This window comes from Xyrauchen texanus, chromosome 13, assembly GCF_025860055.1.
Source record: "Xyrauchen texanus isolate HMW12.3.18 chromosome 13, RBS_HiC_50CHRs, whole genome shotgun sequence".
NCBI classification, from domain to species: Eukaryota; Metazoa; Chordata; class Actinopteri; order Cypriniformes; family Catostomidae; genus Xyrauchen; species Xyrauchen texanus.
Window position 1 is genome coordinate 36,468,979 of NC_068288.1, and position 27,866 is coordinate 36,496,844.

At 37.7% G+C, this 27,866-nt stretch overlaps 1 protein-coding gene across 1 annotated transcript; it reads right to left on the bottom strand.

Annotated features, from left to right (window-relative positions):
• Positions 1-13,687: 13,687 nt before the first annotated feature.
• Positions 13,688-23,679, bottom strand: LOC127653772 (myoD family inhibitor domain-containing protein 2-like). The gene is made up of 3 exons (XM_052140544.1): positions 23,595-23,679; positions 16,984-17,172; positions 13,688-13,944 (listed from the first exon to the last, which is right to left on the bottom strand). Exons 1-3 carry the CDS (start codon positions 23,677-23,679, stop codon positions 13,688-13,690), a joined length of 531 nt encoding a protein of 176 aa, XP_051996504.1.
• Positions 23,680-27,866: the final 4,187 nt, after the last annotated feature.

The following is a 27,866-nucleotide window of genomic DNA, read 5'->3' on the forward strand; positions in this document are numbered from 1 at the left end:
AATGGACAGACGCATTTCCCTCCCTTTATACCAGTATGTCCGGGGGCGGGGCATGCAAATTCTGTCTGCCAATTTCTCAATGGCCTTTTCTCAAGTTCAGAGATGCGCGAGGCTCTCAAGAGAGACCCCTAGTGTCGCTTCTTCGACACAACATCTCGTTCCCTCCATCAGGGAATGGAGGTTACAATTGTAACCCAGACATTATCAGCCTTATTTGAGCTGTGCTGTTGTTTGATCTAAAAGTAAATCAATTCAATTAAAATGTGAACATCAGAGACCGTGTTTAAATTCAAATCTGATTTAAGTCTACCTGAATGTAGTTAACTCTACTTAAATAGATAAGTTCACTCTACTTGAAAATCAAGTTAACTGAACTTAAATACTCAAGTTTTGGGAGACTCCATTACTCAATGGAATTGTGGGAACAAGTTTACTCAATCAAATGAGTGCAATCAACTTATTAGGGTTTTCAGTGTATGTGTTAAATATTTTATATATTTCTATATATCAGATTTCTGTATTGAAAGGATGTTTAGATATATTACTGGAAAAGAAGATAAAAATGCTGATATATATATATATATATATATATATATATATATATATATATATATATATATATATATATATATATATATATATATATATATGTGTGTGTATATATATATATATATACATATATATATATATATATATATATATATATATATATATATATATATATATATATATATATATATATATATATATATATATATACACACACATATCTATATATACACTCACCTAAAGGATTATTAGGAACACCTGTTCAATTTCTCATTAATGCAATTATCTAATCAACCAATCACATGGCAGTTGCTTCAATGCATTTAGGGATGTGGTCCTGGTCAACACAATCTCCTGAACTCCAAACTGAATGTCAGAATGGGAAAGAAAGGTGATTTAAGCAATTTTGAGCGTGGCATGGTTGTTGGTGCCAGACGGGCCGGTCTGAGTATTTCACAATCTGCTCAGTTACTGGGATTTTCACACACAACCATTTCTAGGGTTTACAAAGAATGGTGTGAAAAGGAAAAACATCCAGTATGCGGCAGTCCTGTGGGCTAAAAATGCCTTGTTGATGCTAGAGGTCAGAGGAGAATGGGCCGACTGATTCAAGCTGATAGAAGAGCAACTATTCCTGAAATAACCACTCGTTACAACCAAGGTATGCAGCAAAGCATTTGTGAAGCCACAACACGCACAACCTTGAGGCGGATGGGCTACAACAGCAGAAGACCCCACCGGGTACCACTCATCTCCACTACAAATAGGAAAAAGAGGCTACAATTTGCAAGAGCTCACCAAAATTGGACAGTTGAAGACTGGAAAAATTAGTCTCGATTTCTGTTGAGCCATTCAGATGGTAGAGTCAGAATTTGGCGTAAACAGAATGAGAACATGGATCCATCATGCCTTGTTACCACTGTGCAGGCTGGTGGTGGTGGTGTAATGGTGTGGGGGATGTTTTCTTGGCACACTTTAGGCCCCTTAGTGCCAATTGGGCATCGTTTAAATGCCACGGCCTACCTGAGCATTGTTTCTGACCATGTCCATCCCTTTATGGCCACCATGTACCCATCCTCTGATGGCTACTTCCAGCAGGATAATGCACCAGGTCACAAAGCTCGAATCATTTCAAATTGGTTTCTTGAACATGACAATGAGTTCACTGTACTAAAATGGCCCCCACAGTCACCAGATCTCAACCCAATAGAGCATCTTTGGGATGTGGTGGAACGGGAGCTTCGTGCCCTGGATGTGCATCCCACAAATCTCCATCAACTGCAAGATGCTATCCTATCAATATGGGCCAACATTTCTAAAGAATGCTTTCAGCACCTTGTTGAATCAATGCCACGTAGAATTAAGGCAGTTCTGAAGGCGAAAGGGGGTCAAACACAGTATTAGTATGGTGTTCCTAATAATCCTTTAGGTGAGTGTATATATACAGGTCCTTCTCAAAAAATTAGCATATTGTGATAAAGGTCATTATTTTCCATAATGTAATGATAAAAATTAAACTTTCATATATTTTAGATTCATTGCACACCAACTGAAATATTTCAGGTCTTTTATTGTTTTAATACTGATGATTTTGGCATACAGCTCATGAAAACCCAAAATTCCTATCTCAAAAAATTAGCATATCATGAAAAGGGTCTCTTAACAAGCTATTAACCTAATCATCTGAATCAACTAATTAACTCTAAACACCTGCAAAAGATTCCTGAGGCTTTTAAAAACTCCCAGCCTGTTTCATTACTCAAAACCGCAATCATGGGTAAGACTGCCGACCTGACTGCTGTCCAGAAGGCCATCATTGACACCCTCAAGCAAGAGGGTAAGACACAGAAAGAAATTTCTGAACAAATAGGCTGTTCCCAGAGTGCTGTATCAAGGCACCTCAGTGGGAAGTCTGTGGGAAGGCAAAAGTGTGGCAAAAAACGCTGCACAACGAGAAGAGGTGACCGGACCCTGAGGAAGATTGTGGAGAAGGACCGATTCCAGACCTTGGGGACCTGCGGAAGCAGTGGACTGAGTCTGGAGTAGAAACATCCCCGCATTCCCCAGGTCAAGCCACTTTTGAACCAGAAACAGCGGCAGAAGCGCCTGACCTGGGCTTCAGAGAAGCAGCACTGGACTGTTGCTCAGTGGTCCAAAGTACTTTTTTCGGATGAAAGCAAATTTTGCATGTCATTTGGAAATCAAGGTGCCAGAGACTGGAGGAAGACTGGGGAGAAGGAAATGCCAAAATGCCTGAAGTCTAGTGTCAAGTACCCACAGTCAGTGATAGTCTGGGGTGCCATGTCAGCTGCTGGTGTTGGTCCACTGTGTTTTATCAAGGGCAGGGTCAATGCAGCTAGCTATCAGGAGATTTTGGAGCACTTAATGCTTCCATCTGCTGAAAAGCTTTATGGAGATGAAGATTTCATTTTTCAGCACGACCTGGCACCTGCTCACAGTGGCAAAACCACTGGTAAATGGTTTACTGACCATGGTATTACTGTGCTCAATTGGCCTGCCAACTCTCCTGACCTGAACCCCATAGAGAATCTGTGGGATATTGTGAAGAGAAAGTTGAGAGACGCAAGACCCAACACTCTGGATGAGCTTAAGGCCGCTATCGAAGCATCCTGGGCCTCCATAACACCTCAGCAGTGCCACAGGCTGATTGCCTCCATGCCACGCCGCATTGAAGCAGTCATTTCTGCAAAAGGATTCCCGACCAAGTATTAAGTGCATAACTGAACATAATTATTTGAAGGTTGACCTTTTTTTGGTATTAAAAACACTTCTTTTATTGGTCGGATGAAATATGCTAATTTTTTGAGATAGGAATTTTGGGTTTTCATGAGCTGTATGCCAAAATCATCAGTATTAAAACAATAAAAGACCTGAAATATTTCAGTTGGTGTGCAATGAATCTAAAATATATGAAAGTTTAATTTTTATCATTACATTATGGAAAATAATGACCTTTATCACAATATGCTAATTTTTTGAGAAGGACCTGTATATATATATATGAAATCATAATAAATTAATATTGAATTTCCTTCAAACAGTGTAAGGAGGTTTTCTTGTCATTTAAAGCTGACATCTGCATTTTTTTTTTTTTAACTAAAATACTTTTTATCCTGTTCCTGCTTAATATGCAGAAACACAACAAGTGTCATTTATTGGTTGGTTCCCCGAAAACGTTAAAAACTGGCTCTTTAGCACTTTTAAAAAAAAAAATTGGTTTGGGGTTTTCAACCAGTGGCATAGGTTTGGGGCGGGGCTATCTGTTTATTTTTTGTTTGTTTGTTTTGTTTTTACCAATGGAAGACCTGATTTTTTTTTTTAATAACAATTACGGCTAAATATTGCAGTAACAATAATTGTAGTAACTATGGTACTTTGGCAGACAAAATTGTTACTATTGTCAAATCATTTTAAATTTTTTTAGTCTGATGTCAAGCAAGTACCGTAATGAAACAACACACATCTTATAGGCCTATATACACAATAGACAGAATCAGAATGAGCTTTATTGCCAAGTATGCTTACACATGCAAGGAATTTGTCTTAGTGACAGAGGGTTCCAGTACACAAACAATACAACAATAAGACAGAGATGATGATAAAAATATATAGAATAGAATAGAAATACACATTAAGACAAAAAATATATATATATACGTACAATATGCACAATTACAAATCTGTTATATCCATATAGTGCAAAGGAATGTAATGGAAGAAGAGGTAGGATATGTTAGATAAATATAAATAGACTAAGCTGTGTATTTAGCTGTGTAAGGGAAAAAACTGTTCTTGTGCCTGGCGGTTCTGGTGCTCTGTAGCGCCAGTCAGAAGGCAAAATCTAATCATGTGTTTTTATTTTTCTAGTTGCAATATTTTGTAGATATCATAGCTAGAGATAAATGCTAAACTTTGACCTAAGATAAAACACTCTCTGAGATAATGGACACTGGGTAGGAAACAACAGGAGAAGGCTGTAACTGAGGAAGTGAAGATTTAATGGGGTTGAGAGGTGCCTCTGAAGACTTACCGCAGGCTCATGAGGGAAGGCCACACTGAGGAGGATCGATACTCTGCTAATGCAAATCTCATTATTTCTCTGAATAAATTCTCCTGACTCGGGGACCGACACTAAAAGCACCTGGTGGTATTTCAGTGGCTCCAGGGCCCTTCTGGGTCCCAGGATGTCTGCGTCAGACTCCAGTGTGCAACTAAACCCCCCCAAGACAAGCTTTCGGGGACCTTTAGCACCTATCTCTAAGGGGACACATTAACCGAGACGCTTTTGTGAGCCACAATAGGCATTTTGATGTGTCTAACAAGAAGACAATAAATTGTCTCTCATTACTCAGTAATTAACTCCAGTCCCATCCCCCATACTGACACTTAAATCACCCTCTATTTCCACAAACACCCACTCCTCTTCCCTCCTCCTGCTCTTTAATTTCCTTTCCTCGACAGGGGGTAGCAGTGAGGTAGCATGCCGTACTCCATCATTCCCTGCCATATGTGCACTACCTACGTGGTCCATCTTCAACCCCACACTTTACCCTGCCCCGCCTTTTTAGGCCTCTCATAAGGCAACACCTGGGAAAGGGCATGGCCTTCTGACCGAGGATGATGGGAGTGAACTTAGAAAGGTCTGCTTTGCTTCTGCATAATCTAGTCTGCAGTGCTCTCGTGTAGCCTGACATTTGACCGGTCTGGTCCACCTGGCAGCTTATTGTAGCCAAGAATTGCCAACTTGCACAGAAAAAGACTGTTTTCTTAACAATAATGTAAAGCATATTTTGTTTTGTTTTCACATACATTTTAGGGGTGGACTTATCTGAAGTAGTTGATACCAAGCAGAAAAGGTTTGGCCTGTAAGAATTGACCAGTTAGACCTTGCTGGTAGACACTAAACTACATAATCCACTACATCCAAAATGCATCTTTCTCAATTGTTCATTCAAAAGGTCAATACATTATACATTTAAAACATTTCATTATTTTATATTAGATGTTTTAGGAGGGCTCTTAAAAATGTGAATTTTATTACATACATTTTTTGTATTTAAATTATTCCTATTTTATTTTCTATAAAATAAATTATTAATATTTTTTCAAATAAATTATTTATTTAAACTACAAAATAATATTATATATAATTATATTATCATTATTAATTTGCAGCTCAGAATATTCACTAGTGAAGGCAGCAAATTAGCATTGTTAGAATGTCAGGTGTGATTTTAATGTGGCTTCGGTGTTGAGTTTCCAGCTGTCTTGGTTCTGGAATTATTCTTCCCATTAATTTTTTCCATTGGGATTTCATAAAGTACTTCATAAAAGAGTTCTAAGCCATGAACTAAACCAACCAGCTCTGAGGTGAATCATAACAAACTACAGTAAAGTATTTAGAAATCGAACAAAAATTACAAGACTGTGTAACGTACTTTCGGAGGGAATTAACTTTAATCCCATGAAGCATTGTGGATAATGTAATTGAAATTAAAATTATGGAAAAATATAAAACTATTGATTTAAAGTTGTTGATTATAAGTATAGAATCAACACCTTTAAAGGATGTTGCAAAAAAATCTGATTTATACAAATATGTATAGTGTTGCGAGATTGGGTTATTCACAGTGTTATGGAAGTGGCGCGATTTTCTGATTTGTGGAACCTTTCTCTTCAGAATTATGGGTAGTTCTTCACCAGAAAATCCGCTATTAACCACAAAGTTGAAATAAAAAACTGATGGCTTCAGTAGGGGCATATTGATTAACAACCTTGGAGCTCAAGGAAGGTCTGTCTTTAAAAGTTAAAAATATATCGTTAATAATCAATTCCTTTCTGGAAAAATGAATGGGATGTTTAGTTGCACTCCAAAAGTTATGTGGCATTTATAGGGTAGAGCTAGGGGTTGGCCTGGGGTGGCTGTGGCTACCATGGACCAAAGCCTGGCCACCCCACTCGCAATTGCTGTTTTGGTCATTTTTTGTCTTGGGCACAATTTAGTTAGTCTTTCTACACCAACAACCATCATGCCCAACCCCACCCCCCACCCCCTCACATATGTGTGCAGAATTTATTATCAGAACTTCAGTACACTGAAAAGTCTTCTTATCCTCAACACAAACTAGTCTGCAGTGATGGTTGGCAAGGCTCAGAAACCACTATAGATACTGTACAAATCCCTGAGGACTTCAGTGTCTGTAGTGCCTTCAAAGCTCCTCCACTGTTAATTGTTAAAATGAGGTTATTCATTTGACACAAAGGAAGATCACCTGTCATGTCAGATGGAGATCATTTGCAGACTGAAAGGTATCTCTGATATGAGCCTATGGGATTGATGGGTCCGTGAAACACAAACTGGGACTCAAAGTCTGTATACCCTAAAGGCATATAACCCACCCTAGTTCATAAGACGGGAGCTCTCTTTTTGATTGTGTATACGGCTGACATATCTGCTCAGATGGCCCAGATTCAAAAGCCACGAGTTGTTACATAGCCTTTTTGGGGGACTAAATAATCTTAAGAAATAATGTATTATTATATTATGTAATAATATAGGTCTTCATGAAATATAATTTAGATCAATGCAAGATCAGTTACATATTGGATTACATATGGAATTTCATGAGGGAATAAATAATACAATAGTGTAAGCTACTTTTATGCTATAAATACATTTATTTACACAAGATATATTCATTGACGTGCTATAAATCAGAACGACACATGTACATGTAACATTCTGCAATGTTAACAAATACACATGACAAAAAATGCTGTGCAAAAGCATGGAACCAGAATATTATCAAAAATAATAAAATTATAATGTTAAAATTACATGACCCAAGTTCAATCATGAAACTCAATGTAGCACAAGCTGATAGGATCTTGAGCTTGTTATCTGTTAGCCAATCGGCTATCTCTTTGTGTAGCATTTAAGTAGTTATTTTTTAAATACAGGCCGGAGAGTTTATTCTCTGAAACCCACCTCCACCCCAGCTCCACCTGCCTAGATCTGCTACATGATGATTGTTTGTAATGTCTGTTTGTGCAGCAGCATGTAATACATGCTCGATGCAGAATGTATTGTGTTTTGTGTAATTGTGCAGCAGCATGTCCACATGCTTAACTTAGTGTGTATGTATATTTTCTAGCAGTAGCAAGTCTCCATACTTACTCTGCAGCAACAGCAGCGAAGCAGATCTAGTCCGCCAAGACCAATATCCTATCAGCATATCATACCCACGTTAATATGCTAAATCTTTCAGAGTTGCAATGACTGAAATACATATATTCCATTTTTAACTTTACAGCTCAAATTACAGGTATTTCTGTATGTAAAAATGTATGTACAATAAGTGTTTTGAAGAAAATATAAGCTACCCATTTCTCCTTTTGTAAGTGAATAAACACGTACAACACCTAATATGATATTTTGATATTATGACATTACGTTGTAATTCGATAATGTTAACTTAAGTAATTTGTTGTAACTTAAGGTGGCATAATGTTTTTTACCACAAACATTTATTTCGAATCGGCCCTCAAGATTACAGAGAGGCACTTACAATGGAAATGAATGGGGCCAATTTTTGAGGGTTTAAATGGAGATATGTGAAGCTTTTTAGAATTTTATAAAAGCACTTAGAATAATTGTTCTGTTGAAACTTGTGTATTATTTGAGCTGTAAAATTGTTTAAATAATCATTTACAAGGATTACATGATTTACAGCATTACGTCATCATGGCAATGATGTAACTTTACACAGAAAAGGTTAGTGAATGATTTTGTCACACTAAAATCATGTTAACGCACATATTGTTTACATTTTGTGGCTATACTTTTTAATAGTGAGTATTTTAATGTTTACGCATTTGCGTACAAGTCAAAAGGGCAAGTAAAATTTATTTTGTAGTTGATTGAGCTTAACTTGTATTGAACCAAGAATATTTTTAAGCTGAACCTCACAAACTGAAGCATCAGAGCTCTGAATGTTTCACTAAAATCATATAGTGTAAATACAGTCATTAATTAAAAGGAAAGCCATTTATGCTGACAGTCACAAAGAGATAAAACCTTTTGGAATTATGTTAATACTGAAGTTCTTTAAAACGATAATAACAAGACCATATGCAAAACCATAACAGAAGCTCAACAGCCCCTGTGGCTCCCATAGCTATCAGGTAATTTGACAGAGATCCAATAGTTGTAGACATGCAGATGTTTACAGTTTAGGCAGGCATCTGTTTGCTCCAAAACGCATTATGCAGAGCAACTGTAATGGGCCTCCAAAGTCTCTTATGTGACTATATTATGTGAACTTTTGTAAGTGCCGTACATAAAGTGAGAAGCAAACTGTTCACAAATTAAGCAAACTCTCAATGTAGTGATCATCTTCTTGAATATTCCATTCAGATTTATGATTCAGATTAAACTTACTCACACCCTTTGGCCACATACATACTTATCCATTTTCATTTGAAAACTCAGGTTTCAGTTTCCTTGTGTTATCGTTTTCCAAAGTAATGGAGAGAGTTTTTGAAACGTTCCATTTTTGGAGGAAAGCGCTATTGTAGTGTGGATGAGAGGCATAAACCTAGTGAAATTAATGTGTTTTTCTAACAAAAATGCATTAGTGGTGACGTGGCTTTACTCACAGAAGTTGCATAAAGCCAGTCAATCAAATTAGAGAGTGCAAGACCGAGAAACTGCTTCCCAGTTTAATGTGCAGTATTTGACAGTGAACAACAGCACTACAAACGCCTTAACTGTCTAACTACAGGGTTGCCAACTCTCACGCATCTGGCGTGACACTCACGCATTCAGCCTCACCGTGAGATTGAGGCTGAATGCGTGAGTGTCACGCCAGATGCGTGAGAGTTGGCAACCCTGTAACTGTAGTGAGATTCTCCTGTTGTTTAAGTAACCAGGTTACTGTGTGGGTATCTCTATCTAATAGCAGAAAATGTTTAGCAAGCCATGATAACGCAAGAACACTCCAGTCCAAAGCCTGGCATGAACATTCTCTCTCACCTTGACCTCTCCCTGAAATAGATACCTGAATTACATGCAAACAAAAACACGTACAAAAGTGTCTCTTTCCCCATTATGTGACGAGAGCCTGCCGCTGACAAAAACAATCTATTACACCGTGGTGTACACTTGAGTGCAGTCTTTCTGAACGAAGAACAAGGGTTGATGGGCCCTAAGAGGACAAGTGTCCTATGCTGTCTCAAACCGGCTGTGTTAACTACACTCTAGTTTAAAAACGCCATCTAAGCAAGGACACAGTGAAGGCATTTTCTTCTCTCTTTATAGTGAAAAATGTATACAAGTTGGCACAAGGGTCTGTTATTGTGTAGATCTATTTAGCATGTGAGGTTGATACAGTAGGATAATTTTTTTGTAACCGCTTCACAACTTAAAACGTGTGCTTGCAAATGTATAACTCAGTATTTGATGACTTTAATTAGAGTGGGCAATATGACCAAAACCTTGTATCACGATATAAGTCAATTTATTTCACAACAATGACATCTATCACAATATAGTAAATGTTTGTTGGAAAATCAATAAAAATTGGTTAATATATTAGATAACCACATTGTAATGCCTATGTTTCAATAATACTGTCAGTGAATTAAATGCGTACAAATACATATGCTTATATACACTCACCTAAAGGATTAGGAACACCTGTTCAATTTCTCATTAATGCAATTATCTAATCAACTAATCACATGGCAGTTGCTTCAATGCATTTAGGGGTGTGGTCCTGGTCAAGACAATCTCCTGAACTCCAAACTAAATGTCAGAATGGGAAAGAAAGGTGATTTAAGCAATTTTGAGCATGGCATGGTTGTTGGTGCCAGACGGGCCGGTCTGAGTATTTCACAATCTGCTCAGTTACTGGGATTTTCATGCACAACCATTTCTAGGGTTTACAAAGAATGGTGTGAAAAGGGAAAAACATCCAGTATGCGGCAGTCCTGTGGGCGAAAATGCCTTGTTGATGCTAGAGGTCAGAGAATGGGCCGACTGATTCAAGCTGATAGAAGAGCAACTTTGCCTGAAATAACCACTCGTTACAACCGAGGTATGCAGCAAAGCATTTGTGAAGCCACAACACGCACAACCTTGAGGCGGATGGGCTACAACAGCAGAAGACCCCACCGGGTACCACTCATCTCCACTACAAATAGGAAAAAGAGGCTACAATTTGCAAGAGCTCACCAAAGTTGGACAGTTGAAGACTGGAAAAATGTTGCCTGGTCTGATGAGTCTCGATTTCTGTTGAGACATTTAGATGGTAGAGTCAGAATTTGGCGTAAACAGAATGAGAACATGGATCCATCATGCCTTGTTAACACTGTGCAGGCTGGTGGTGGTGGTGTAATGGTGTGGGGGATGTTTTCTTGGCACACTTTAGGCCCCTTAGTGCCAATTGGGCATCGTTTAAATGCCACGGCCTACCTGAGCATTGTTTCTGACCATGTCCATCCCTTTATGGCCACCATGTACCCATCCTCTGATGGCTACTTCCAGCAGGATAATGCACCATGTCACAAAGCTCGAATCATTTCAAATTGGTTTCTTGAACATGACAATGAGTTCACTGTACTAAAATGGCCCCCACAGTCACCAGATCTCAACCCAATAGAGCATCTTTGGGATGTGGTGGAACTGGAGCTCCGTGCCCTGGATGTGCATCCCACAAATCTCCATCAACTGCAAGATGCTATCCTATCAATATGGGCCAACATTTCTAAAGAATGCTTTCAGCACCTTGTTGAATCAATGCCACGTAGAATTAAGGCAGTTCTGAAGGCGAAAGGGGGTCAAACACAGTATTAGTATGGTGTTCCTAATAATCCTTTAGGTGAGTGTACATTTGTCTTTACTTGGAACTTGAAAATAATCAAAGTAAAAAATAAATAAATAAAAAACACTTAACTTGGTTTAAATCATTCTTTTCATAATTCTAAATGTCACATAATGCCACATGTCAGTCTATGTTGTTGACCATTATATTATTATTATTAACTTTCCTCAAGAAACTCAAGATCTTTCCAAAGCAATGCGACAAAGAAAATAATACACAAGTAAAACAATAAAAACAAAACAAATCCAACAACCACTTCTTACAGAAAATTTCCAAAATTATGCAAACACTTCTTGCAGAAAATAAATATGAAATAAATATAAACACTTTTTAATAAAATAAATAAAAAATAAACTAATGAATGTGGAGCGCATCTTTTGGCTTTCATAATATTCTTTTGCGCTTCATTTTGAGGAGGTAAAATAAATAGCTTGTATTACGAGAGATTAACGTCATGCATCAGTTTGCAGAAGACATTTTTATGCTCTGTGTTGGCTTTTGTGAACCTACACCACAGATGTCACACGTTTTAATAACAAGCTCCTCTTTATTTTCTTGACTTGTTTGGGAGGGGTCCCATTCTGTGGAGATGCTTTTTCAGAGTTTTTCCTGGGTCAAAGCATGAGTGATCCTGCTCTGTGCTCTCCTGTAACATCATGAATCCTGTTGGACTCGCACGCACTTGCATGCTCCAGAGAAAGCACACGCAACACTCACATGAAACACAGATGAGCACGTTGGATGAAGTGCCGAACGCAAGATAAATGCTACTGAATTTGCTTTGGCAGCTGCCAAAAAACATGGAATGCCATAAAAACCCTGTCTATGTTTCTTAAATTCTCTCAGACTCACGTGAAGCTCTGCCCACTGATTGATAAGCCCACGCTGCGCACATTAATATTTACATATTGCTATATAGCAAAATCTCTATCTACTGACACATTATATAGTCATATCGCCCAGCCCTATCTTTAAACATACAATTTATTGCACCTATCACGGTCCTGTTGTGTGCTGTAATGTTTTTGTAGAGTATGTATATGTAGCATTGCGAACATAACTGTTGCCTACACAATACATTTGATTTTATGTAAAGAAAAGAAAAAACATTTCTTTTAAGTTTAGGGCATATTTTGAAAACTATGGTGGCTGATACAACAAAGCCACTCTGTTCATTGTAATGTGCTATCTTTTGATGTCTTAACTCGAAACTTGATGATCTGTTACCAGCAATGAAGTATCTGACTGCAGCCTACACTTGTTAAACAAAAAGAAAATGTAAAGATGGCTAACTGCCAACCTCAACCAATGACATAAGTTTGGGGCAGGACTATTTGTTTTTCTAAACAATGAAATACAGCGGGAGTGTTTGGGAAACCTGTTTGGAAACAATAATTATTTTTGCAATTTAGGCCAAGCCCATACTAATACTTTTTTGTTTGAAAACACATCTTTTTCTCAATGTTTTTGGCCTTCCATCCACACTGAGACAGAGCTTTTTGAAAATGCTCTGCCAAGTCTTCACGCTAGTGAAAATGAAGATATTCGAAAACGAAGGCTACATTTTTCCTTGTGACGCAGTCATTTGATCCATTCAAAACAATCAAGATTGCGGCCCACATGGTAGCGGCATTGTTATGCCTGCAATCTACTTTGATAAAGTTGTTAAGGATAAATGTTACTTTGTACAACCTTCACATTGCATTCCTTCAAAGGTGATGGGAAGTTTCCTCGGAATTGCTGTATGCTGGCGGAACATGAGGACAATGTTTTACACTGTAAATGGAAATAATGCAGGGCCACACTTACATGCATGCGCAGCAAGGGGATTTAAATATTTTCATGTTTCAGTGTGGACAAGCAACCTTTGGTAAACATTTGAAAATGGCAGTGTGGACGGAGAGCATTTCGAAAACTGAAAATGCCTGTTTGATCTGGATTAATGTGGATGTAGACTTAATTTTAAGCTGTTAGTAGCGTAGAAATATTTTATTACAGCTTTAAAGCTATGTTAATGTTCATATTTTCCCACCTAGAGAAGATTCTTTCAAATGAACAATAATATCTACAACAACAAACTGACAAACTTCATTGTTTTGGTGTAGAATGTATTGTTCTGGAGTAGGTATCTGCATATAGTTCATGGCAAACTTACCAAAGTAACTAATAAAAGTATCATTCCAAAGTCTCAACAAAGCATTGGAGACTCTGAAGTCTTAAGCTTTGCTTGCACATCAGCGATAGCAAACCTCAGAGATTTCCATGGCAAGCTCAAGGCATTCCCCCGTTTCGTGGCAGGCATCCATGAGACCACAGTCAAAATCGCAGTTGCAGTTCCAGTCGGTGCTGTGCACAGGTTCCACAGGGGCAGAAAAGTACATGTAGGCAGGACAGATGAAGTAAGCAGCTCGCTCACACGTCTCGGGTAGCATGAGACACAGGTCGTAGAATCGGCAGAAGAGAAAATTCAGCACAACCCCGGCACAGTCCTCTGAACAACAAGACCAAGAAACCATGGCATTTGTGGGCAGTTAACAGGAAATGCTAACGTACCTATTCTTTATTCAAGGTTGCCACAAGAAGGAAGTGCATTTAAAAGAGCTTCCTCAGGGAGGAAACATTGCCTTGCATTGCTGTTGACCCAGAGAAAAATGCTATTGCTCAGTGGTTGCTCTTTTATTGGTCAGGAGAGTTAAAAGTGTTCTCGGTAACTCTATGTTTTAAACTTTGTCTCAGATGTTTATTACAAATTAGACAATTGTTGAAATACAATAAGAGTATAGGGCTAAAAAATAATGTAAATAGCATAGCCAAGATCATCTGGTCTTTGAATAATTTGATGAGAAATCTTTGACTTTTCATTGCATATTTAGCTATCTTGGACAATCTGAGCTTGATACATAGTTCAGATCTCTCTTGAAACTCTAGAGGATACACATGTGATTACTAGTGTCAATTTGCTTGTGAAACTTTGTAATATGGCACTTTTTGTACCACTGTCTCCTTAAGATGATTCGCTTATGTTTTCCTCTTTTGTAAATCGCTTTGGATAAAAGCATCTGCCAAATGAATAAATGTAAATGTAAATTTCTCAGGAGATAAAAATCTGAGAATCAGGAAGAATCTTTGTATTTGGTCTCCATTAAGACTCATTGCTGCCTAGGAGAAATAATTGTGCTATTAAAGAAATCTTGGTAAACTTAATAAAGCTCCATTTATAAAAATTAGTTAACAACATTAGTTAACATGAACTAACAATGAACAATATTCATAAACAAAATTAATCTTATTTAATATGAATTAAAATATAAATGTTGTATTAGTTAATTCACTATAAACTAACATGACCTAACATTGATCAATTGTATTTTTATTAATTAACATTAACTAAGATCTCATTACATTAACTAATCTCATGTGGATTTTACTTTCCTATGGGTATTTTGCAGAAAAGTTAGAGTTATAGGCATAGATGATAAATACATATGTCATGAAAGCAAATGGGCGGAACAAATAAAGTTTAGAAAATATGCCTTTGGCAAACCAATACAATAAAAGTGGTGCGATGAGAACACAATTTACACAGCTGTAACATACAATTAAAAAGGAGAACTCCCATGAACAAATGGTTGTGAGACTGGTTATATATTACCAGTCTGATCTCAGGAAAATTACTTGACTGTAGCAGCATTAATACAAAGTGTTATTACGTAGTTCATTACACATATTGCAGATTTTCTGAGGGGAAATTCACATTTGTGGTGCTAAAAGCACGATAAATGTTCTCCCAAACAGATCAGGCTTTTAATGCTTTAACGAGCTATAAATCAACAAACCCTACCTCCCCACCCTAAACCTTAACCTAACCGATTGTGTCATATAAGCAAATGTGAGACAAAAAACTCTGCTGAAGTAACCAAGTCTTTCTGTGGTGCTTCTATGACACTTTGGGCTCACATGCTCTTCAGGACTCATACCCGCAAGAACAATGCAAAATCAGTTGAGCTACTGCACAATTTAAACAAGCTTGTAATTGTAAATTAGTTGGTTAATGTCTCACCTTACAAGTCATGGCTAAACAAAATGACAAAACTGTTTTGATGTCATAAGACAGCATAATGTAAGGAACAGGGTGAAAAATAAGTGATTATGAACTGATAATATATGCCTCTTTACTTGTGATTTGCGAAGTGAATAAAAGTAATTGTTGTTGTAGCACCTCCAGTGTTTATTTAACCAGGAAGCTGCTTTGATAAGCACAAATTTAGGTATACTGTAGCAATGACATGAGTTATCACATCTCTCTAACAAAGCATGATGTTACCATCAAACTGTATGTTAACATGTTTGAAAAAGCAAAGCACAAACTACTGTCCAAAAATGTTTAAATCAAGCACTCAAAATAACATGATCATGACAAGAGCTAAAAAAAAACACACTCTGTTACATATGCTATAGAACATAAATGCCTCTTTGAAAACTCTTACCTTGGGATTTCAGCTGATGGAGATAGACACTCAAAGGCCCTTAATGACCTGCTGTCTGTTTGCACCTCTTGTGTACAACAGTTTAAAAGCCTCCCTGCTCTCGCCAGGCACTTCTGTACACATGCATAATTTACCGAATCACCTTTGCTTCCAAAGAGAAAAGGAATAGAGCTGTTTGGAGATGAAATCAATTATCAACTGTCTTTATAGGTGTTTCCTTTCCTTGGAGGATCAACGGTGCTCTGCTGTGAGTGAGCCACTGCCAAGTGATTAAATATATGGGGATGACACATACCTAAAAATTAGCAGGACTTTAGCTTAGTCGAGTTAATGTGATGATCTCTTCATGAGAAACATTGCCATCCTGTACAGCCCAGGGTCTTTTGTAAAAAAAATATATAAACCAAGCTTCAAATGGGGCTTTCAAGAGTTTAAGTAGATTTGAGCATAATGCCGGACAAAATACCCCTGCCTCTGAGCATAAGAGTAGGAATTAGATTAACCTAGGAATATAATACCAGGAAACACATTGTAACGAATGTGTGAAGCACTAGAAAGGGACATAATGACTGCACCTTAACTCAGCTGAACCTACCGGCTGAAAGATGGGGAAAATATATTGTTCTAATTAATATCATATCGAAAAAGCTGTTGAATCATAATATTCTCAGTGCTTGGTTTTAATAATTCATATTTTTATGCAAATTTAATCGAATGTGCTGCTTAATTCACTTAATTCAACTGATGTAGACAGCTTTAAAAACGCATGCTTTCCCTTAGTTTTCATTGTAAATTATAGATACGTTTGAATAATTAACAGTTTAAAAATGCATAATTATATGCTTGTGGCAACACATAAATTCATAAAAAAATCAAAGGATTTTTTAAAACAACATTCTCTAATTTTGGAGATAATTATTTTACAACAAGAAAATTCATAGTGACTGTTGATGTTGTAATTATTATTCATAATAACACATTACAGCCATGAAGGTGGTCTGCGAAAGAGCTATTGGGGGAAAATATGATGATGCATGGCTCACCTCCTTTCTCTTGGGAGTCAGACAGTGAGTTGTTTGAAGAGGAGGCAGTGCTGTACTTGTCCACTGAACATAAGGAGTAAGAGAATTCTGGAGAGCTTATGTTTGCTTCTCTTTCCCAGGGATCTAGCTCAGGAATAGGAGAAAGCCTCTGTTCAGTTTTCCCAGATAATGTGCTGGAAACCTCCACTCCTGCAAAAAGAGAATCCATTGTCTTTTGGAATAATCTGAATGTTTATCTTGAGGAATTTCAAACTAATCCATAAATAACATATTAAAGGTGCTGTGTTAAAGCGATTCTACAAGCTCTCTCTCCAAAACCCCGCCCTCAAAAGACATGTCAGCAAACTCAATGTCAGAAGTACACAATTAAAGAGCATAACAGTCTGTATAAGTATAAGTAACACAGAAGTATAAGTAACACAGAACAGACCAAAATATCATTTTTTACTGTATATCTTGATTGATTTTTTGAGACAACACATAAGGTAACTTTAAGAATTCAAAACATTTTCCCTGCTGAAAAATTACCATTTATTAAAGCTAAGCTGGAAAAACGGCTTGCGCGTATTTCAGCATCATCCTGACGTCAGACAACTGAACACACAAAGGCATAACTGCCCAGGTTACGCTTATTCGTTTCCAAACAGGTTTTGTAAATACTCCTTTACACTCATCACACTCTTCGGGAAATCAACCTGTGAATGCCTTACTAATAGCTGTATCTGCACAATAAACTGGGATAGGAGCATTTAAACATTGAAAAAATTTAACCAGTAACAAACATATGCATGCTACAACTTTATATGAAAAACAATCAATATTCTAAAATCCACTGTGTCAGTTCTCGTTAAGAGAACTATCAAACCCTGTCAGGAAAACATGTTGAAATGTGTTCTCGTTGCACACACTGCTCTCAAAGTGAGCCCAGGAATCATTCAATTATGAATCTGCCAGATCTGAATGCAAACTATTAATGAATCATTGCTTTGGCTGCACTACCTTGTTTATTTTTTTCCTCCCACCTATCCCAAATTAATTATTAAATGTGCTTTTATTCAACATTTAATGTCTGATGATTAATTAACACATGGGACATATTTTCCATAGAAGAATCTGCATTGTTAGTCCATAATAAGAAAGAGAAGAGGAGAAAAATGAAAATGGCTTTGGGCTGTATTGCTTTTTTCCCTGCCTTTTCTCTCCTTATATAGAATAATTTAGAAAAGAGGATAAAGAATTGAAAAAGAACTTTGGTTCGTGTTCAGTGTGTTTGTGAGCATACTGTGAAATGACAGACGTTATAAATATGATGAATCTTTTGTGTTTTATTATGGTAGAGTGCATGCTTTTTGGTACAAGCACATACACTGTAACAGAATTAAAAAAGCAACTTCAAAATAAGCAGGCAAGAGCAAATCAATAACCCCAGGTATGCCAATCATTACCCTTTTGTACATCAGTACAAGATATCATCTCTGTTACAGGTTATTCAGATTAATAAACGTGGTGAGCTGTGCACTAATGGGCCAGAAGGGTTTAACTAAAGAAGTTACATTGTAATACTTTGTGTTCTGAATATATTATAAGTCTGAGTATATATCAAGATATCGAAACTACAAGCTAAACATTTTGGTGTTTATTTTATTAGATTTTAGAATAGAGAACAGATGCATTATGAAATGGGATAGATTTCACCTATTTTAAAACTGTGAAAGATATTGTCTTGGTTACGTACGTAACCTCGGTTCCCTGAGATGAAGGGAACGAGACATTGTGTCTGCTAACGCATATGGGGAGTGTCCTTCCACACAACCTAGTTGAAACCTCCCTACAATAACGGCAAAATTATAATATCGACTATGGTTTTGGAGTCCTGCCCTTTAAGGCGCAAAGCTGTTCGCTATAAAAGCAGGAGTGCAAACACCATTCCTCAGAATTTTCTGACTGAGGGACAAGGAGCGCATCGCTCACACCTCAAAAGAACTCCGAGTCTGTAGTGTGGCCAGCATGCATAATATCTCGTTCCCTTTGTCTCAGGGAACCGAGGTTACGTATGTAACCGACACATTCCCTTACTACTCTATACAGTTGACATTGAGTTTGCTAACACATATGGGAACAGAATCCCATCACGCCGCACTACACAACATAATCTTCCAGAGAGGAACCATTACGTTGCAGTCCCTTGGGACAGTTCTCGTGGACGCGCTCTGGCCTGTAAAATGGTGTTCATGACTGAATGCGTAATTTCTGGTTCATTCAAAGGTCACACATATAGGCTTCGCAGCTCTGGTTGGGGATGCCAAACCATGCATTGTGTTTGAGAGAAAAGATCTTTCTTTTGTGGCATTTCCAGAAACCAGGACTGATTGGGCCATTGCGGCAAAATTAACAGACCTGTTTCAATGTACACTCGGACTTTGCTGATGACAGAATGAAGGAAGTACACTGGGATACTTGCATTTTGCCAGCCATACGTGGGCCAGCATGACAAATATACGCCACTACTGTTGTGATGTCCCAACGAATCAGAAAGTGGTGATTCACAATATCGGAATGAAAAGCTCTCCAAGCTAGAGAGACGGCCTGTAGCTCTAGGTGTCTCTTATGTGCTCTTACGTGTCATGGCCTTTTCGCACCTGTTTCCAGATGTCAAAAGTTGGGCTTCAATTATACAACCTGTGTTGGATGCATATGTGGTCAGAACTTTCTTTTTGAAACTAGACCCAGCATAACACCCTGTTGGTAGAAGGTTGGCGCTGTCCATGGTGCTAGAGCAGCTTGACAGGGGTGAGTAAATGCGATGCACATGAAAATTAAAAGACTTCAGTGGTAGTGTTTTTTCAGTTTGAACTGAAACACACAGAAGAATGGTCTGTACATGCTCGTGCAGGAGGTGCTCACACATGAACTCCTAAAAATTAGATTTACTGGCAGGGGGAAAGTGTGCTGAAAAGTGTCAGTTGAAATTAGACCAGATTTTCCTTATGGCAAAGCAGCAAGTATCTGTGTTTACTCAGTAATGCCTCTGATTGACTAGTAATAACCAATTGCTGAGGTAATTCAAAACACACACACAATTCATTTTCAATGGGGCTGGCGCCACTTCGATACAATTCTTGAATGTGTGGGGAGCTAGAGACAGACTGAAATGAAGGACTTTAATTGATACGCAGTTCCCTGGAACGCAAATGTAAAAAGCCACCTGTAACGCGGTCCAGAGGACGGATGTGCAAAATTATCTGTTTCTGAGTTAACATTTTGAATGAGCGCATCGCAAGTGCACAATTCCAGCGTCTTAGAACTAGAACGGGTTGAGGTTTGCCAGGGTTTTTTTTATAGAAGGATGAAATAACGGCTATAAATCACACTGTGTGTGTTGCAGTCTGTGCATGCAAAACTGGCAATTCATGTGGTCAGACTATAGATTGTGCTCGATTGTTTTAAACACCAGCTCTGACATGCTTGTGAGGACTTGCAACGCATTCGCGCAGCAGGACAGCAGGCTTATTCATTTATAGAAAACAACCTCTATCACGTTCTTTACGAGAAGTTTTTGTATTTCGGCTCGTAACACCAGCGCGTCTTTGGACAAAATCATGGTAGACAGAACACTGTTGAAATGGGGAGGCCAATGTACAAATTGGATCATGTAATCAAGTTCGATCGTTTTTGTTGGACCCAATCGGAATGCCAGTAAGAGCTTGCCATGCACCTGCGTAACGAGACAGAGGGCGTTTTGGTATTTTCATAACATGATATAATGCGCTCTCACCATTGGGAAGCGGTTGCACATAATGTGAGGCTTTGAAGAGAGAAAGCTCTTTACTGAAAATGTGTGAGCGTCTTGTGCATGTGCAACAATCGCTGTAATCTTTTTGCAACCTTTGTACATTCATACATGATATAATGCGCCGCTCACCGTTGGGAACCGGTTGTGCCTAATGTGCAAACATAATTGCATGTGATTAATGTGAGACACAGAAAACAACATTGAACATTGAACAACAATGTGCCTTTCCCGACAAACAGCATTGGGGAAGAGAGGAAAAGTATTGTGTGTCAGGAGCCCTTTGCTGCGGTGGGGGTTCCACACCCTGCTACTCCCCGGGCAGAGATGTGCCGTTACGGCCTCTTTCAGGGGAGATAGTTGGGCATAACCGTTTTCTTCCCCATGATCCACATTAGAGAAGATATAATCGCTGCGCAGGCAAGCTGAATAGGCGCGCCAGCATTTTGACAGTTCGTTATGAACTTCAGGGATGAAATTGACAGATCTACGGTATGTGGTAGCTTGACGGTGTCTGGACCTCAGGAACCATTCATCAAGGAAAGATTTTGTAGGTTCCTCTGAACGAGGGCGATTTGCGTGCAAAGCGTCTTGAAACTCATGCCCTCACGGTGAGGGCAGTCTGTCTCCATGAGAACTGACTCTGTATGGGCACGGCCCAGAGAGTGAATGCAGCTCTCATGCTGATCTGATGGCGGGATGTGCCTCTCGCCCAAGGAACACTTACGGAACGATATAAAGACGTGAACACTTAAACGACTCTTTTAGATATTTATATATATAGTTGAAGTCAGAAGTTTACATACACCTTAGCCAAATACATTTAATCTCAGTTTTCCACAATTCCTGACATTTAATCGTAGAAAACATTCTCTGTCTTAGGCCAGTTAGGATCACTACTTTATTTTAAGTAACGTGAAATTTCTGAATAATAGTAGAGAATTATTTATTTAAACTTGTATTACTGTCATCACATTCCCAGTGGGTCAGAAGTTTGCATACACTGTGGGTAGCATTGACCTTATATTGTTTAACTTGAGTCAAACATTTTTGGTAGCCTGCCACAAGCTTCTCACAAAAATTTGCTGGAATTTTGGCACATTCCTCCAGACAGAACTGGTGTAACTGAGTCAGGTCTGTAGGCCTTATTGCTCGCACACACTTTTTCAGTTCTGCCAACAAATTTTCAGTCGGATTGAGGTAATGGCCACTCCACTATCTTGACTTAATTGTCCTTAAGCCATTTTGCCATAACTTTGGAGGCATGCTTGGGGTCATTTTCCTTCCACATGATGCCATCTATTTTATGAAGTGCACCAGTCCCTCCTGCAGCAAAGCATCCCCACATCATGAAGCTTCCACCCTATGCTTCACGATTGGGATGGCGTTCTTCGACTTGCTAGCCTCAACCGTTTTCCTCCAAACATAACGATGGTCTATATGGCCAAACAGTTGAATTTTTCTCTCATTTGACTAGAGGACATTTCTCCAAAATGTAAGATCTTTGTCCCCATGTGCACTTGCAAACTGTAGGCTTGCTTTTGTATGGCGGTTTTGGAGCAGTGGCTTCTTCTTTGCTGAGCAGACTTTCAGGTTATGTCGTTATAGGACTCATTTACGGTGGATATAGATACTTGACTATCTGTTTCCTCAAGCATCTTCACAAGGTCCTTTGCTGTTGTTCTGGGATTTATTTGCACTTTTTGCACCAAACTACGTTCATTTCAAGGAGACAGAATACGTCTCCTTCCTGAGCGGTATGATGGCTGCGTGGTCCCATGGTGTTTATACTTGCGTACTTTTGTTTGTACAGATGAATATGGTACCTTCAGGTCTTGGCTGATTTCTTTTGATTGCTTTAATAGCGAACAGCTTCACGCCTAAAAAGGGCGGGACTCCAACACCATAGCCAATATTAGAACAGTGCCACTAGGTTATGTGGAAGGACATTCCCCATACGGGTTAGCAAACACAATGTCAAGTGTACTGAGTCGTAAGGGAACTGTGGCATCCTTCACCTCAAAATGTTTTGGGGAAATGTAGTGTCTCTTAATATATACAGTACTGTGCCTGAACCAAATTTTAGGCACTTGTGAAAGTTTTGCATAGTGAGGATGTCTTAAATAAATTTGGAAATTAATAGTTTTCATTTATCACTTAATGTCATACAAAGTCCAGTAAACATAAAAAACCTAAATCAATATTCCACCACCTTTGCATTAAAAAAAAAGCACAAATTCTCCTAGGTACACCTGGACACAGTTTTTCTTGGTTGTTGGCAGATAGGATGTTCCAAGCTTCTTGGAGAATTCACCCAAGGGTTATATTTGTTTAAACTGTCTCAATTGCTCCTGTCTCTTATGTAATCTCAGACAGAAAACAATGTTCAGTGGGGGGCTTTGTGGGGGCCATTACATAGGTTGCAGGGCTCCCTGTTCTTCTATTCTAATCTTTTCTATTTGCAAAAGTAATGTTTGGGAGTCTAACAATTATATTTCCTATTGACACACTAAAGCCGAAGATATAAATAACCATCCTAAGACAAATGCTTTTGTGAAACATCTTATGTGCTTAAGACTTTTGCACAGTACTTTTTATTGAGACATTATAAATACTGTATGTATATATATATATATATATATATACACACACAGTATCTATAATGTCTCAATCTATATACAGTATCAATAATGTCTCAATCTATACCTTCGGTCCAATGTGTCATGCAACATCCCAAAATCATTGCCTAGATTTAAAGATAGTTTGAATAGATGTGTGTACTAATGTGTCTGCATACAGCATTGTTTATTGTTTAACTTACCTGTTTTTATCAAAGTGGTTCTCTCTCCAGTTTTGATCAAATCAAGCTCGATTTCTTCGTCTGGTCTACATTTATGTCCAGCCATCTGTTTAATATGATTAAAGTACAATATAATACCAAGTTATCAAGGAACCGATTCCCAAAAAAGTTTGCTAAAACTATGTATGGAGACTTACCATTGATATAATTTCACTGACGACAAATAAAAAGATAACTCATGAGAGTGTTGTTAAGCATGATATCATAAGTGATGTTACAACGCGCGTCACGCCCTCAGCAGTGGAAAAAAGAATCGCGCGCTGAAAGAGAGAAAGTTACGTCGATATTGAGATAAACAAATTGGAACCCTCGGTACCATGAGGATAATAAGAATCACTTAACTGCATTGGGGCGCATCTACCATCTCTCTCTCTTTTTCCGCTAGTGGTCACTGGTCACTGCTGGTTTGAAGAGCCCGTCACATTTGATTGACATGACACGCCTTGTACTGATGACGTCTTGGCGCGCATTTAGTTTGTGGTAGAGATGAAAACAACCCCCCCCCCCCCCCATGAAAACAAACCAAAAGATTCAAAGGTAACGATACCCTTTCAGCATGACATCATTAATGTTCTAAATAGGCTAAATATGTTTTCAAGATTACATTTAGTCGAATTTAATTCTAAAGGAGACGTGAGATTTTAGGGTATTTTCAAAACATTGGAAACTTCTGCAAAATTAGCTATTTTCTCTCGCTTTCTAGGAGAAACAATTGATAATACATATAAATTATTGTTCTTTCTGATTTTAATATCTTAAGTTATATCTTATGTTTAAAAATTTCACCAAATTAACATACAATAGTTTACTTAAAGGAATAGTTTACCCCCAAAATTTTAATTATCTTTTAATTGACCATTTTTACACTGCGGAGTTGACAGAAGATGCATCTGATGTGGCATTTGGTTGTTTTATTTACACAGCCTGTTTAATTGCATTGCTCAGAGCAGGAATAAATGCATTTACGCAGCACTTATAATTGCATAAATAATGTTATGATCTTAATGCTTTAAATATAAAATTATGAATATAGATATATGAAAGTAATTAAAATTATACTTGTAACTATGAAACTAAATTATGAAATATATGCTTGTCAGGACAACATCAAAGCGTAAAGTGTTAGTTCACCCAAATATGACAATTCTCTAATAATTTACTCACCCTCATGCCATCTAGAATGTTTATGTCTTTCTTTCTTCTAAAGAAAGATTTTTAGAAGAATTTTGCAGCTTTGTTGGTCCATTCAGTGCAAATGAATGGTGGCCGGAACTTTGAATCTCAAAAAAGCAGATAAAGTCATCAAACTCTAGTGGTTAAAATAATATCTTCTGAAGTGATCTAGTTGGTTTTAGATGAGAACAGACCAAAATGTAACTCCTTTTTCACTGTTCATCTTGCCATTGAGTTTCTAGGCACGATCATGATTTCAAGCTCGATGACACTTTAGTGCTTGACGCATGCTCGGTGTTCTAGATGGCTCTAGGAAGTGTTATCAAACTTAAAATCATTATCTGCTTATGTCAAGATTTATGGTGAAAAGGAGTTCAGTTTTGGTTTGTTTTCACATAAAACCGATTGGATTGCATCAGAAGACATGAATTTAACCACTGAAGTCAAAAGGATTACTTTTATGCTGCCTTTATGTGCTTTTATGAGCTTCAAAGTTCTGGTCACCATTCACATGCATTGTATGGACCTATAGGGTTGACATATTCTTTAAAAATATTCGATAACAATCTTTGTGTTCTGCAGAAGAAAGAAAGTCATTCACATCTTGGATGGCATGAGGGTGAGTAAATGATAAGAGCATTTAAATTTTTGGGTGAACTATTCCTTTATCCCTGTTGATGCTGTAAAACCCACCAACTAAAATCAGCCTAAGATGATTGACTTTTCTGTGCTGGTTTAAGATGATCACCCAGCCTTGCCAGGCCAGTCAAGCTGGTCTCCCAGACTGATCAACAAAAAAGTGTCCAAGAACCATCTAAGAAAAGCTACAGTAACTAACCAGACTGGTCATGCTGAGTGACTGACTAGCTGAGAACAGCCAGTCACTGTTCTTTTTTTATCCGTTTTTTTTAACATGTTTGTGTTGACTTTCTTGCCACGTGTTGTAACACAACTGTGTTGCACGACTCAAGCACACCAAATTCAGTATTTTTTTTACATTTTCGTTATGCACAAAAATGCTTGCATGTGTACACAAACATATTCATTTAAAACAATTCTTAGTTCAGCTTCAAGTACACGTGCTTGTCCTATAAAAGCCAGTCAACAGAGATAAATTGATAATTAGCTCCATTCAAATTTCTCAAGGTTTACAAGCCTGCCAATATACTCTTAACTAGCTTGCAGATTAGAGCTGCATTTTAAAAGATGACCTGCTGTGTTTGCATATGATTAGAGAACAAGGAGTCTGCTAATTGAAAAATTAAGACGGGGGAATATTTGTTGGAGTGGACCGTGCCAGATGCCTGGTTCAACAGTGCTGGGTAAGTGAGAGCACTGTAGCACTCTGTGTAGAAACATTACAAGCTGGACACAACAGACAGGATACAGATAAATTAGTTTGATCAGGTGTTGCTTGGATTTCCATCGTTGCAGTATGTTTTTAATATAGAATTATAGTGATTAGGATGTTTCATTTAAAAATATTTATAATGACAGGTATAGTGGTCAATGGGTAATGGTTCACTAAAAGATTTCTAAAAAGGCCAAGGATGTAGGTACATGCATCAAATGTTGTAAATTCAGAGTAGTTTGCTTTTGCTCCAGTAATGCCCAACTCATCAATTTGGATTTTAGAATTGCAGCAATAAAGCAATAAATATAAACCAAATTTAAAGGGATATTGTAATTACTCTAATTACCAGGCAGTGCTTTACAACATGTTATATAAGTCTACAGTATACCTATAATAGGTAAAAAAATAAAAATACTTCCAGGATAACTCATACCCTGGACATAGATTGGTCTATATGAAGATATAGACAGTATAGACAAAGATCATATGCTATAATCATATTTGTTTCGTTTTTTTATCCTCGTCTTAAGACAACATGCAGCCCTTTTAATCAGTTTCATATCAATTTGATATGGCAATGTGGTTCACAATTGTCAATGACTTCACTTTTTTGTCAGGTACCTTGGAAGTACCAACAAAGTGTTCAAAAGTTAATTCAGAACAGTTAAAAGCAGAACATTGCAGATATAATTTAAATTGGCTTCATCTGTGCATGACTGTGTGGGTCATCCATACAGTACACCATAACTTGTTTGCCATTGTCTGTCATAACTGTAGTATCATAGTCAGTGGTGGATGTACATGTTCCTTATGTGTATAGCCTTTTGCTGTTTTTTATTTTTATTTTAGGTCTATGTCGATTGTCAGACATGGTGGAATATAGCTATGTCTCACAATACACTGTGCTAACGTCCTTCTTACCTTGACACAAAGACAGATAAAATGAGCTTCCATGAACTCATATTCTAAATCCAGTTGATTATTAATTATACTGCAACCAGATTCCCTCGCTGTAAATTATTTATTAGTTAACCCCTCCTTTCATTCGCCAGTAATGAAATCTGTTACGCTTAATGATAAAAATAGATTAATTCATTTGCTTAAAAGGAGAAATTGAATGATAAGTATAGCATCCCATCCCACACACATGGACACACTGTAGTTAGATTTATATGATGGATGAATTAAAATAGAAAGGGTTTGATAGATCCATATGTTTAAGGCTCACAAATTGACTTGAATTGAGTAAAATTAATTGGAAATAATTTTAAGTTTCTAATTGTTACTAATTCAAACACAGGTAACTGGTCGATTTCCAAACAAGGTTGTAACGTTATTAGGCTCTTGATAATGACAATAAAGATCCCTATGATGTTTCTTTTTTTTTTTTTTTTATCAAATATTTTAGGACAGCTATGTGACCAGGCCATCATTATTCCACTCAAAATGACAAAGAAATATCCCTCCCAAGGACTGTAAAAATAGATATCAGAATTTCCAATTAAGACTACAGATAAATGGCCTCACAGTACTGCAAAATATCGCTAGAATATGAGAAAAGGAGGAAATTGGATTTGGACAAGTTAAACAGTATATGACTTAAGTCTTTTGGGGATTCTCTCTGAAACAAAGAAAGCGAAGGTTTCCTAAGGCGATGTCTTCACTTGGGATTTCCCAGGGTGATCCAATGGGTGGGGGTGGCCCTT